General features: G+C 42.0%; 1 protein-coding gene across 4 annotated transcripts in view; it reads right to left on the bottom strand.

Annotated features, from left to right (window-relative positions):
- Positions 1-2,664: 2,664 nt before the first annotated feature.
- The window catches only part of tmem144a (transmembrane protein 144a), an 85,557-nt gene continuing 73,349 nt past the window's right edge, over positions 2,665-14,872 (bottom strand). The window contains exon 12 of one of the 4 annotated variants that reach the window (XM_043674005.1): positions 2,665-3,277. In XM_043674005.1, coding sequence (XP_043529940.1) covers positions 3,095-3,277 — 183 coding nt within the window. In that variant the 3' untranslated portion in view covers positions 2,665-3,094. The remainder of the gene's footprint in view (positions 3,278-14,872) is intronic. The other 3 variants (XM_043674003.1, XM_043674002.1, XR_006309029.1) reach the window with 3 other exon arrangements.

The following is a 14,872-nucleotide window of genomic DNA, read 5'->3' as shown; positions in this document are numbered from 1 at the left end:
CGCCCGATGCCTTCGGTGAGGGGCCATTGTGTTGGAGCTTGGCTGTATGCTTTCCTTCTCTCAGCCTCGTTCACTCAAAAAGAATTTACAGTAGAACCTCGACTGGCCGATCAACAACCATCTGAATCCCGGACTATCTGAACAAGATCTCAAGGCCCTGCAAAATCGGCATCAGGCAACCCAGCTTTCGGTCATCAGTTAAACGGCATTACAGCACAGATAACCGAGAGATGTTCGATAACTGGCAACTCTTGGTTAACCGACATTATGGTGTGCATTGCTAGATAATTGGGAAATGCTCGAACAACCAGCACTCATTACCGCTTGCTCCCGACCAGCTGAATGATCAATCCTTCAAACAAATCACTCCCCACCCAACTCGTTTGGACAATCGAGGCTCCACCGCAAATGAATTTAAATGGTTTCACAACTGTTTTAACATCAACTTTCTTCAAAAAAAAGGTAAGTTGGGGTGGATCTCTTCTATGATTTTATGTCAATGAAAATTATTACTTAATAAGCTTAGAGACTGAAAGCTCAATAAATTGGTTGCCTCCCCTTAGTTTGAACACGGGACAGTCATTGTAACAGGAACAAAATGCTGGAAATATGTAGCAGGTCATGTATCAGTAGGAAGAGAGCAAAAGTTAATGGGGTAAATTTTCCTGGCTCCATGAAGTTGGAAATGAGGTGGGGACTTTAGGAATTATGAGAAACTCTAATGGCATAGCCGCCTGGAACATTCTCACCTAAGGAGGACATTCACTATCCAGTGGAAACTAGGTCAGTCGCATGCCCCATAGAAATGCCCCATTAGAACAATGAAGGCAAAAGATTAGCCCACTATTTCAGGTCAATGACCTTTCAACCAATTTGGAAAGAATGAGAGATGCAACAGATTTTTAAGCAGAGGTGCGTAGAGATGATGGAGCAAAAGGGAAGAGATGTGGCAGATTGGAGAGTTTATACAAAAAAAAATGTAAAATTATGGAACAAGCAAAAGAATGAAAGAAGGTTGTGGAGAAGGTGGAAATGAGAAAAGCAGAATTATTATCGTAAGCCATTACCCAAAAAGTGAAAGGAGGCCAGTTTAGTCATAATGTGAAATTGTTAAACTTAATATTGAATCTGAAAGGTTGTCAAGTGTCTAAGGAAGGGTTTATTGGAACAGTGTAGGATGCTGAGGACAGAGAGCTCAGAGTCAGAGTGGGGCAATGAATTGAAATGACAGGAGACCAGAGGCTCAGAATCACACTCACAGACTGGACAGGAGTGTTGTCCTCAGTGAAGAGGAGGCTGATGTAACATTTGGGAAAAAAACTTTCTTGTAACTTATTGATTGACCAATTTTTAGGTTTACTTGCATGTCAAGTGATTATTGCTTGTAAATGTGGGGCTGATGACAGGGTCCCTTTCCTCTGACGTAAATCAGGGCTCACCCTAAAATCATTGATCAGCCTCGTGAATTCAATCCGCCTGAAGTGGTGTTTTTATCCTCTTTCAAACAGAATTCCTACCTCAGAGAGCCTCTCACCAATGAAATGGCCACAGCCATCTTGTTTCAGCAATGTAACCAGGGGGATGGCCACGGCTGGGATTGTAGTTGTCTGTGGTCAAGGCGTTTAATGTTGGAACCCAGACTACAAGGATAGTTGAGGGACTCACTAGAGTGTCAGGCTGTCAGGCCCGGAAGGGATGTTGAAGGAGGTGCGAGGCAAAGATGACAAGTCAAAGGGAGTGAGTGTAGGGTGGCTGGGGAATCAATACTTGGGAGCTTCATCTGGACATAGGGTGATCACTCCTCCCCAACACCCCAGATCATCCATCAGGCTGACAGCTCTTGCTGAGTGCCCAGGAGGTATGGATCAGGCCTCTGGCCATAGGAAGAATCTATGAGATCCTTAATACCGTAATGACATAGGAGCAGAAATTAGGCCATTTGGCCCATTGACTCTGCTCTGCCATTCGATCATGGTTGATACGTTTTTCAACCCCATTTTCCCACTTTTTCCCCGTAATCTTTGGTCTCCTTGGCAGTCAAGAACTTATCCATCTCTGTTACAAACATACTCAATGATCTGGCCTCCACAGCCTTCTGTGGCAATGAATCCCACAGATTTCCCATTCTCTGGCTAAAGAAGTTTCTTCTTATTTCTTTCTAAAGGGTCTTCCATTCACTCTAAGGCTGTGCCCTCGGGTCCTCATCTCTCTGCCAATGGAAACATCTTCCCCACGTTCACTCTTTCCAGGCTATTCAGTGTTCTGAAACTTTCAATTACATCCCACTCATGGATCACCTTGTGGTATAGCCCATTAGGGAGCAGGCATTCTGGATTTGGTAATGTGTAATGAGGCAAGTAATGGGGCAAGTCTTGGTAATTCTGAAGTGCAAATACACTTGGGATTCCTAGACAGAGACAGATAAGCTCTTGATTAGTAATGGGATGGCTTATGAGAAGAAGGCAGGAGAATGGGGTTGAGAAACATGTTAACCATGATTGAATGGTGGAGCAGACTTGATGGGCTGAATGGCCTAATTGTGATCTATAGCTTATGGTGTTAGGATCTTCAGGCTTCCAAAACCCCTGAACTATATACTCACTCAGGCTGTGTCTCACTCTGGATATAATATTGCCTTCCTGACTTTGTGAAGCTCTGTGCGAGTGCCAAGATATGGTCGATGGTTTTCACAAGTAATGAAGATCTGACTCAAAATTGGGCAGAACTAAATATTCCTAAACATTGAGGAATTATAAAGTGAAAGGAGGTAGTGGTTGGAATCAAAATGCAGCAGTGTCATTTTCTTATTCAGTAATCTTGAATTGAGTGGAAGCCTAAGGTGATTTCTGACTTGCTTGAGCATACTTTGAAAGGGTGCATGAAAGACAATATTAACTGTTGTATAAATTAAAATGTTAATATATGAAAGCACTGGAAAAGAAAACCACACATAATGTATTAATTTTCTATTTACATGAAAATTATTCATAAATGGCAAGACCAGCATTTATTGCCCTTCCTTAATGGGCCTGGACTAGAGAAAGGTGATGTATTGCCTTCTTGGACTGCTGCAGTCCATGTGGTGGAGGCAAATTCACAATTCTATTAGACAGGAGGATCCAGGTGGTTTGATACAGTTGCAGAAAATGAGTGGCAATATAGCTCCAAGGCAAAATAATATGTAGCTCAGAGAGAAACATGCCCTTGTCCTTCTTGGTGGGAGAGATTGGTGAGTTGGTATTGCCGAAGGAGTCTTGCTGATTCGCAGCAGTGCATTCTGCAGATGGTCACAATGATAGAAAATACAAACTATTAATCTTTAGAATCACATTCGCTACTTTAAACGCTTTGCGATTGAAAGAAAAACAATTCAAAATAAACTGGAACACATTCAATGGTTACCTAATTCACTTGATCTGAAACTCTCAAGAAATTACAAAGGAGTATCTAATGTCTGTGACTGCCACACTCCAAAAAGGCAATCAAGGGGATGATAACTTGGATATTATAATTCATCATCTGGAATCTGTAACGAGCTCTTCAAGTATGACTGGGGATAAGACTTCTCGACCACAAAAATTTGAAGTCTGAAATTGAAAAGTTGTCACGCAAAGAAGATTGAATATCTCCCAACACCACAACCCTCCAAATCTTTCCCAAATGAAAACAGGGAAACTCTGACAATCTCTCATCAAAACTATGGAAAAATGGATTGTCCCCATTAGGGGCCAGGTTTTTATAGGAGAAAGTGAGGTCTGCAGATGCTGGAGATCAAAGTTGAAACTTTATTGCTGGAACAGCACAGCAGGTCAGGCAGCATCCAGGGAACAGGAGATTCGACGTTTCGGGCACAGGCCCTTCTTCAGGAATGAGCAGAGAGTGTTCAGCAGGAGAAGATAAAAGGTAGGGAGGAGGGACTTGGAGGAGGGGAGTTGGAAATGTGATAGGTGGAAAGAGGTCAAGGTGAGGGTGATAGGTCGGAGTAGGATGGAGGCGGAGAGGTCAAGAAGAAGACTGCAGGTCAGGAAGGCGGTGCCGGGCTGGAGGGATCCGGCTGAGACAAGGTGGGGGGAGGGGGGATGAAGAAACTGGTGAAGAAACAGGTTTTTATACACTAAAACCATCTTTCTGTGAGCAGTTAACGCACAGCAGTGAACTGTTGCTTTTTATGTCTGAAAAGAGACATCAAGAGGCATGAAGTATCATCAGGAACTTGCAGTAATATGAAGAATAAAGACTTTTTCTCTCTCAGACTCAAAGCTGTGCAGCATGGAAACAGACCCTTTGGTCCAACTGATCCATGCTGACCAGATATCCTAAATTAATCTAGTCCCATTTGCCAGTATTTGGCCCATATCCCTCTAAACCCTTCCTATTCATATATCCATCCAGATGTCTTTTAAATCTTTCTCCTCTCACCGTAAAACTATGCCCTCTAGTTCTGAACTCCTCCACCCAGGGAAAAGATTTTATCTATTCACCCTATCCATGTCCCACATGATTTAACAAACCTCCATAGAGGTCACCCCTCAGCCTCCGATGCTCCAGGGAAAACAGGCCCAGCAGATTCAGCCTCTCCCGGTCGCTCAAACCCTCCAACCCTGGCAACATCCTTGTGAATCTTTTCTGAACCCTTTCAAGTTTTATAACATATTTCCTATAGCAGGGAGACCAGAATTGATCACAGCAATCCAAAAGTGGCCTAACCAGTGCACTGTACAGCTGCAACATGACCTCCCAACTTCTCTCCACAATGCACTGACCAACAAAGGCAAGCATACCAAATGCCTTCTTCACTATCCTGTCTTCCCGGGACTCCACTTTCAAGGTACCATGAACCTGCACTCCAAGCTCTCTTTGTTCAGCAACACTCCCTAGGACCTTACCATTATGTGTATAAGTCCTGCCTTGATTCGCCTTTCCAAAATGCAGCACCTCACATCTATCGAAACTCCATCTGCCACTCCTCAGCCCATTGGCTCACCTGATCAGGGTCCAGTTGTACTCGTAGGTAGCCTCCTTCATTGTCCAGTTTACCTCCAATTTTGCTGTCATCTGCAAACTAACTAATCAGACCTCCCAAGTTCATATCTAAATCATTTATACAAATGACAAAAAGCAGTGGACCCAGCGCCAATCTAGGTGACACATCATTGGTCACAGGCCACCATTCTAAAAAGCAACCCTCCACCACCACCCTTTATCGTCTACCTTCGAACAGTTCTGTTTCCAATTGGATAGTTCTCCCTATATTCCATGTGATCTAACTTTGCTATCCAGTCTACCATGAGGAACCTTGTTGGACACCTTACTAAAGTCCATATAGATCACATCCAACACTCTGCCCTCATCAATTCTCATTGTTGCTTCTTCAAAAAACTCAGTCAAATCAGTGTGATACGAGTGCCCATGCACAGAGCCATGTTGACGGTCCCTAATGAGTCCTTGCCTTTCCAAATACGTGTAAGTTCTGTCCCTCAGGATTCCCTCCAATAATTTATCCACCACCAATGTCAGGCTCACTGGTCTACAGTTCTGTCCTTACCACCTTTCTTAAAGAGTGGCACCACGTTAGCCAACCTCCAGTCCTCCGGCACCTCACCTGTGGTTATCAATGATCCAAATATCTCAGCAAGAGGCCCAGCAATCACTTCCCTAGCTTCCCACAGAATTCTAGGGTACACCTGATCAGGTTCTGGGGATTTATCCATTTTAATGCGTTTTAAGATGTCCACTGGAATATGAACACTTTTCAAGATGTCAATATTATTTCCTCATGTTCTCCATCTTCCATATCCTTCTCCACAAAAAACATTGATGCAAAATACTCGTTTAGTATCTCCCCCATTTTCTGCAGCTCCACACGTCGGCCGCCTTGCTGATCTTTGAGGGGCCCTATTCTCTCCCTAGTTACCCTTTTGTCCTTAATGTATTTGTAAAAGCCTTTTGGATTCTCCTTAACCCTATTTGCCAAAGCTATCTCATGTCTCCTTTTCGCCCTCCTGATTTCCTTCTTAAGCATACACCTACTGTCTTTATACTCTTCTAAGGATTCACTCGATCTCTGCTGTCGCTACCTGACATATGCTTCTTTCTTTCCTGGACCAAAACCACAATTTCTCTAGTATTCAGCATTCCCTACACCCTCCAGTCTTGCCCTTCACCCTAACAGGAACATACTGTCTCTGGACATTCTTGAAGGCTTCACATTTTCCAGCTCTCTCTTTACTTGCAAACATTCGCACCCAGCCAACTTTTGAAAGTTTGTTTAATAGTGTTAAAATTGGCTTTGTTCCAATTCAGAACTTTAACATTTTGGTCTGGTCTTTCCTTTTCAGTCACAAAGAAAAAAGAATTATGGTCACTGGCCCCAAAGTGCTCTCCCCACCAACACCTCAGTCACCTGCCCTGCCTGATTTCACAAGAATGCAGGTATTTCTCCTATAACGCGCATTTCATCAATGTGATCTGGTTGTACTGTGATTTGTGATCTGCAGACTTCTTTATATGAAGTGAACTCCTGTTGGTTATTGCAATTCCATCCCCTGTATTACCAGCTGGCCTTGATTTATTCCGCTGGCGTATATATTGGAGCAGTTTGCTGTCTGTGTATGCTTTTTTTGCTTCTATCTGGAAGTGCGGTAGTTTTATTTGCTTCCATCAGTGAGATAAATAAAGTGAGAGCCTTGAATTTCCTCCCAGGGCTAACAGTTTAATTGTTTCAAGGGTTATAATACACCACTCTCCACCAACTTGAGAAAGAAACCCATCCCAGATCAACTCCCACTGCTCTGAGGGAAAGCGAACATTGGAATATGCACAGAGTTGGTGGGGAGGTATGGTTTGAGGAGCAGGAATGGAGAGAGAGAGATACAGACAGATAGGGAGCGAAAGAAAGTACAAATGCAGCGATATCCAGTGAGTGTTGGAGAGTCAGCAGGGCCTTTTGCATCTTCTCCAGTACTGAGTCCGAAAATTTTCTTGTACACACTATTCCTCTCCTTCCAAGCCCTTAACCCTAAGGCTGTCCTAGTTTATATTCGAAAAGTTAAAATCCCCTGCTATAATCACTATTATTTTTAATGATGACTGAGAACTCCTTACAAATTTGTTTCTCAATTTCCTGCAGTCTACTGTGGGCTCTATACTACAATCCCAATAACATGATCATCCCTTTCTTATTTCTCAGTTTCACTGAAATAACTTCCCTAGACATATTTCCAGGAATATCCTCCCTAAGTTTAAAATCGCACAACACCAGGTTATAGTCTAACAGGTTTAATAGGAAGCACACTAGCTTTCAGAGCGCCACTCCATCATCAGTGGTTGTGGAGGACACAATTGTAAGACACAGAATTTATCGCAAAAGTTTACATTTTAAAAAAAGTTTTGTGATTTACATATGAAAGGAGTGAAACTACCAGGGTCACTCCAACAGATGAGAGTCTCAACAAAAAATCAAGGTATTTTTCAGTGAATAATTTCAGTTACATCACACTGTAAACTTTTGCTATAAATTCTGTGTCTTAACAATTGTGTACTCCATTACCACCTGATGAAGCAGCAGCACTCTGAAAGCTCGTGCTTCCAATTAAACCTGTTGGACTATAACCTGGTGTAGTGTGATTTTTAACTTTATACACCCAGCCCAACACCAGCATCTCCAAATCATGATTCCCTCAGTTTGGAGGGTCGGTGTGGACTTGTTGGGCCGAAGGGCTTGTTTCCAGTGTAGGGATTCTATTCTATTCTATTCGAAGTACAGCCATAACATTATCCTTTATCAAAAACCGCACTGCCCGTCCTCACTGCCCGTCCTCTCTATCCTTCCTATAGCTTCTAAACCTTGGAACATCCCTGAGTCACGCCTCTGTAATCGCTATGATATGTGGCTCAGTTGATAACTCAGAGATCCCTGAAGTTCTGCATCATAATTTGGTGCATAGCTCCTGATTCTGACTATGCAGAGCCTCCTCTTTGTACTGCCTATGTTTTTGGAAACATATAGATCACCCCAACGGGATTCTCCCCCTCCCATGGCCATATAAATAGCAAAAGTGTGGTAAAAGGAGGAAGGAGTAGGGCTGATAAGGAACCAAAAAGGGTATTTACACATGGATATAGGGCATGACTGAGATCTTAAATGAATACTTCGTATCTGTCTTTTGTAAGGAGAAAGATGACATGCATACCATGGTGACAGAGGAGGAAACCCGGTCGCTAAAGGAGTTCAGAATTGTGCAGGAAGTAATGTTAGATTATTGGTACTTAAAGTTAACAAGGCCCGAAGACAGGATGTGATGCATCTAAGGATTTTGAAGGATGTTACGGGGCACTGCCCATAGTTTTTCATTCTTCTTTAGACTCAGGGCTGGTGCCAGAAAACTGGAAACTTACAAACTTTCTGCTCTCGTTTAAAAAAGGTTGTATGGGTAAGTCCAGCAATTACAGACAGAGAGTTTAACTCTGGTGAGGAAGCCTCTAGAAACAATTAGTTGGGATAGAATTAGTAATCACATGGCAAAAGTGAGGGGTAACTGGGAAGAATCAGCATGGATTCCCAAAAAGGAAATCATATTTAACTAACATGCTGAGTTTTTTTGAAGTGCTAACAGAAAGGGTTGATGAGGGTAATTTTTTTATTAGATTAGATTAGATTCCCCACAGTGTGGAAACAGGCCCTTCGGCCCAACAAGTCCACACCGACCCTCCGAAGAGTAACCCACCCAGACCCATTTCCCTCTGACCAATGCACCTAACATTATGGGTAATTTAACATGGCCAATTCACCTCACCTGCACATCTTTGGACTGTGAGAGGAAACCCACACAGACACAGGGAGAATGCGCAAACTCCACACAGACAGTTGCCCAAGGCTGGAGTTGAACCTGGGACCCTGGTGCTGTGAGGTAGCAGTGCTAACCACTGAGCCACAGATGTTGATGAGACATACGTTCCAGAAAGTATCCGATGCAATGCCTTATTGTTATTTAAGGTTTAAAGTTTAACCAAGTACAACCAGATTTACACCCAAACTCAGGCAAGAGCTGCAACTCCAACCTTTGCACTTTCCCAGCTGTATCCAGCAACTCTCCTCAGGAAATCTTACACAACCAATCAGTGCCAGGTCTCTTGACTTTCCCCATAAAGCCAATGGCATCTCCTTGACCTGCCTCTTCCCGCCTCCAATGTCTCTCCTGTTTCCTATACCTCCCCTCTAATCTACAGCCCTCTAGTTCTCTCTCCCAGGACTTCAACCTTCCCTCAAGACCTTTGATCTCCCAAGAAATTCAAGAAGTCCCACTGCAATAACTGGAAATAGGAAGCCATTACATCACAATGATGAAAGATATTTTATAAGTAAATATTGAAATAATATATCTATAATTTAAATTTAATCAAGTAATTACGTTTACTTATTAGACAAGTAGCGAAGCTTGCCAGAAATCAACTTGACATATGGCAAAGCACTTCAATCCTGTGGAATATACATCTATGTCATATGAGAACGCTGGGATGGTTAATTAACTGTAATTGTTAGAAAACTTACTGGGAGCAAGCAGATCTTGATTTTACTTTTTTTATAGGGATGAAAACGTGACAGACTTGATGGGCTTAATGGACTGTTTCTGTCTTGTAAAGTTTCATGAATTTTCACGCTGATAGGTTTGGAGAAACAATGTCAATCATCAGTGCCACTGACTTTTCAAATCAATGTTAGATGGCAATTAATATTATTTATCATTTTATAAGTATGCATATATATTTGAATAAGGAATTGACAATCTATGGGGAAAGACATCAGATATGATAGAGTTCACTGTGGTGAAAGTGTGATGTCAAAGAAGTCAACTGACCAATAATGCAGAATTTTCGGGTTAGTTAAATATTCAGGACTTTTGGTTGATTTACTTTAGGAATTTATTTGGAAATCATTGAGAATCTGTGCAGAACATTTCCCTGAAAGTTAAAATGAGCTGTCAACAGAGTCTAAGATAGAAAACATTGTAATTTACCCACAGAGAAAACACAATCAATTAATCAAATAGCATTTCATCACTGTAACTTTTCTGACCACTTATGTTCTCTATTACTTTAAACAAATCAGACAGTAAAAACATGAAGAATATCAGAGCATCACCGCACAAGCAAATGTTTTGCACACCAAAAGAAAATAACTGATAGAACGACAGATTAAAGAAACATGACTTTCAGGTTACAATCCAATCAGATTGCACTAAATCTGCCAAGTCTGATTCTGCTAAACTGTATGAACTACGGAGATCAGAACCAAATGTCCTCTGTGCAGTGAATCATCTCAAGGTGTAGTGAAAGCTTTCTAACAAAATACATATTTTATGATTCTTTCTGATGTGTCAGCCATTGCAACCATGGAAGAGTGTGATGGATACAAAGCTTGAGTAGTAGTTTAATCCGCAAGGATCTTAATTCAAATTGTGTAAAATCAGATTATTCTATATGGAAGGGAATATCAAAAGAGGCAGATGAATCAACATCAGCAATTATTTATGACATGAACCAAGTTCAGCTCTGTCAAACTGAACAAATTAGAACAACCATCAAAGTCAATTATTTGGAAAAAGACTGAAACCGACTTGCGTGAAGAACATCAATTTGCAAATGCAAAGCCAGGAGGGACAGAAATATTTCATACTCTTCCACAGTCAACAAATATACCAGACTAAAGAAAAGGTACCATTATATTAATTAATTAACATAACTGAGATACTTATGATCACCTCTTTTGCAGTGCTGCTCACTTCTGGCAGATATGTAGCATTATAAGAGCACGTTCCAAATGACTTCCAGATTTCAACTTTCCTTCCAAACCCGTTCTACCCAGCCTGAGTATTCCAGAGTTGACAACCACCTCAGTAACTCCTTGTTCCTTATATTTCCAAAACTTCCATAAGTCTTGTCCTCTTCTTTTCAAACTTATAACCAGCTCCGACAAGCATCCTGCGTGGTGGAGGCAAACTGTAAAATTCTATTCCTGTTCTTCAAAGAGTATCAGCTTTGCTCCTGTACACAACAGTTACTGCTTCATCTCTCTTTGTGTCTCACAATGTAGCTGCCACTTAATGTTTCAATAAATTGGTGGGTGGCATGGTGGCAGCTGCAGCACAGAGGGATTTGGGGTACATTGTGCATAAATCTCAATAATCTAGCATACAAGTTTGGCAGATTTATAGGGAAAGCAAATGGAGTATTGACCTTTCATTAAAATGAATGGAATATAAAAATAATGATGTCTTACTGAATCGATAATATGAGCAGGTTAGACCACATCTAGAATATTGAGAATAAATTTTGACTCCATCAAAGAGAAGATGCATTGCATTTTGAGACAATCCAGAGAATGATCATTAGGTTGATTCTGGATATGGAGGGATTTTCTTAGGAGAGTTTGAGTAAGTTGGGGTTATACTTGTTGGATGTGAGAAGAGAAGAGGCATCCTTATTGAAATATACACGATTCTTTGGGAACTTGACAGGCTAGAAACTGAGAGGTTGTTTCCCCTTGTAGGAGAGTCTAGAACCAGAGGGCATAATATCAGGGTAATTTGTCACATAGTTAGGATAGATATGAGGAGAAATTTATTCCCTCAAATTGCAGTGAATCTGGAATTCTTTATCATGGAAGGTTGTAGAGGCTGAGTTGTCACTTATACTGAAGGGTGAGAAAAGTTTTCAAACTTTTAGGAAATTAAAGGTCATGGGTTAAAAAAAGCATGAAAGTGAGATAACGAGAGTCCAGAGAAAGTTTATTCATGTTTGGGTGAAAGGCAAGGCTGGTAGAATAGGGAATGCTGGATGATGAGAGAAATTGAAGTTTTGGTTAAGAAAAAGAAGGAAGCTTATGTCAGGCATAGATAGGAGAGATTGAGTGAATCCTTAGAAGAGTATAAAGGAGTATACTTTAAGTGGGAAATCAGGAGGGCAAAAAGGGGACATGAGATAGCTTTGGCAAATAGGGTTAAGGAGATGTGTGTGTGTGTGTGTGTGTGTGTATGGGTGCGTGTGTGAGTGTGTGTGTTTGGATGTGTGTGTGTGTGTGTGTATGGGTGCGTGTGTGAGTGTGTGTGTTTGGATGTGTGTGTGTGTGTGTGTATGGGTGCGTGTGTGAGTGTGTGTGTTTGGATGTGTGTGTGTGTGTGTGTATGGGTGCGTGTGTGAGTGTGTGTGTTTGGATGTGTGTGTGTGTGTGTGTATGGGTGCGTGTGTGAGTGTGTGTGTTTGGATGTGTGTGTGTGTGTGTGTATGGGTGCGTGTGTGAGTGTGTGTGTTTGGATGTGTGTGTGTGTGTGTGTATGGGTGCGTGTGTGAGTGTGTGTGTTTGGATGTGTGTGTGTGTGTGTGTATGGGTGCGTGTGTGAGTGTGTGTGTTTGGATGTGTGTGTGTGTGTGTGTATGGGTGCGTGTGTGAGTGTGTGTGTTTGGATGTGTGTGTGTGTGTGTGTATGGGTGCGTGTGTGAGTGTGTGTGTTTGGATGTGTGTGTGTGTGTGTGTATGGGTGCGTGTGTGAGTGTGTGTGGGTTTCCTCCGGGTGCTCCGGTTTCCTCCCACAGTCCAAAGATGTGCAGGTTAGGTGAATTGGCTATGCTAAATTGCCCATAGTGTTAGGTATAGTGGTATGGGTGGGTTGCGCTTCGGTGGGTCGGTGTGGACTTGTTGGGCCGAAGGGCCTGTTTCCGCACTGTAATGTAATCCCATAGTACCCAGACTGCACTTTCCAATGTACCTCTTGCCCTCTGTCCTTCAAAATAGTGATGATTGTAGGTTTAGAGGGTGCTGTCTTAGCATTGTTGGTGAATTTCTGTAGTGTATCCTGTAGATAGTGCACACTTTCTGCTGTTGACCATTGGTGAAAGAGGGAGTGGATATTTGTGGATGTGGTGTTAATAAAATGGGAGACTTTGTCCTGGATATTGTTAAGCTTTTTGAGTATCAGTGGTGTTGCGCGCATCGAGTCAAATGGGGAATATTCCAACACACTCTTGACTTATGCCGTGTAGATAGATGTAAGCCTCTGGTTCAATGATATAGTGGTCTTATTCTAGGGGGCCTTTGTGTTTTACCAATTTAATATCAATGGCATGTAGGAAATAAATATTTCCCTGGGTGTTATGGCTTTGGGTTTAATGGATAAATATTGAAGATGGATTCTCAGCAGCTTATGGGTATTGAGTATTCTAATACTGCTTATGTGAGTGTCCAAGTACCCCACCAGTTAACACCTGTCCACGAGCAGAAGAGATTAGGACCCAATGGCACAGCCTCAGAGTGAAGAGGTAACCCTTTAGATTGAGATGAGGTGTAATACCTTCAGACAGAGGCAGATGAATCTGTGGAATTCATTGCCACGAAGGGCTGTGGAGGCCGAGTCATAGAGATGTACAGCATGGAAACAGACCCTTCGGTCCAACCCATCCATGCCAACCAGATATCCCAACCCAATCTAGTCCCATCTGCCAGCACTTAGCCCATATCCCTCTAAACCCTTCCTATTCATATACCCATCCAGATGCCTTTTAAATGTTGCAATTGTACCAACCTCCACCACTTCCTCTGGCAGCTCATTCCAAACTCATACCACCCTCTGTGAGAAAAAGTTGCCCCTTAGGCCTCTTTTATATCTTTCCCCTCTCACCCTAAATGCCCTCTAGTTCTGGACTCCCTCACCCCAGAGAAAAGACTTTGTCTATTTACGCGAGCATGATTTTATAAACATCTGTAAGGTCACCCTTCAGCCTCCGACATCCAGGGAAAACAGCCCCAACCTGTTCAGCCTCTCCCGATAGCTCAAATCCTCCAACCCTGACAACACCCTTGTAAATCTTTTCTGAACCATTTCAAGTTTCACAACTTCCTTCAGATAGGAAGGAGACCAGAATTGCTGCAGCTTTCTGGAGTCTGCAAAGTGCACAACCATACATTTTCCTACATTACATTCTATCTGCAAAGTTTTTGCCTACTCACGTGACCTATTTGTATCTTCTGTAGACTCAGTCATCTGCAAACTTGGCTATAGTACATTCACTTCCCTCAGGCAAATCACTTCTGCATATTGTAAACAAATGTGACCCAGCACGGATTCCTGAGGCATTCCACTAAAAATTGTGATCTTGAAAATGCTCCTTATTCCAGCTATCTTCTATTGTTACCACATCTTCAAACCATGCTCATATATTGCTCCCAACACCATGGGCTCTTTTCTTACTAAGTAGCCGAATATGTTATCAAACACTTTTTGCAAATTACAAATATAACATCTACTGGTTCTCTTTTGTCTGTCTGCTTGGCATTTCTCCAAATGACTGTCATAGATTTCTCAGGTGTGACTTGCGCTTATGGTAGCCATGCTGCCCCTGCTTAATTATATTATGTATTTCTAAATCCTTTATAATACTCAAACATTTTCCCACTAACAAATGTTAAGTAACTAGTCCGTATTTGTCTCCTTCCCTTTCTAATAACACTGTTACATTTGTAGTTTTCCAGTTGTATGGGACTTTGCCAAAATTTAAACATTCTTGGAAGATTACTTCCAGTACATCCACCATCTCTGTGGATAATTGTTGTAACATCCGAGAATGCAGCACCTCAGGTCCAGGGCCCTGATTAGCCTCATTAATTTCCTCGTATTTTCAGCGAGGAAAAAAATTGAAAGTTTGCACAAAGGCGTTAGTAAATGGGTTTCAGTGCAGAGTAATGCAAGGTGGTGTATCTTAGTAGGAAGAACATTGAAAAACTATTTTTAAAATAGGGATTCTAAGAGGGTGTATTAAATTTGTGTAATGATGTGGAAATGCCTGTGTTGGACTTGGGTGGACAAAGTTAAAAATCTTG

Source organism: Chiloscyllium plagiosum, chromosome 32 (assembly GCF_004010195.1).
Source record: "Chiloscyllium plagiosum isolate BGI_BamShark_2017 chromosome 32, ASM401019v2, whole genome shotgun sequence".
Taxonomy (NCBI): Eukaryota; Metazoa; Chordata; class Chondrichthyes; order Orectolobiformes; family Hemiscylliidae; genus Chiloscyllium; species Chiloscyllium plagiosum.
Note: the sequence above shows the minus strand (reverse complement) of the source record. Positions and strands in the feature narration are given on the sequence as shown.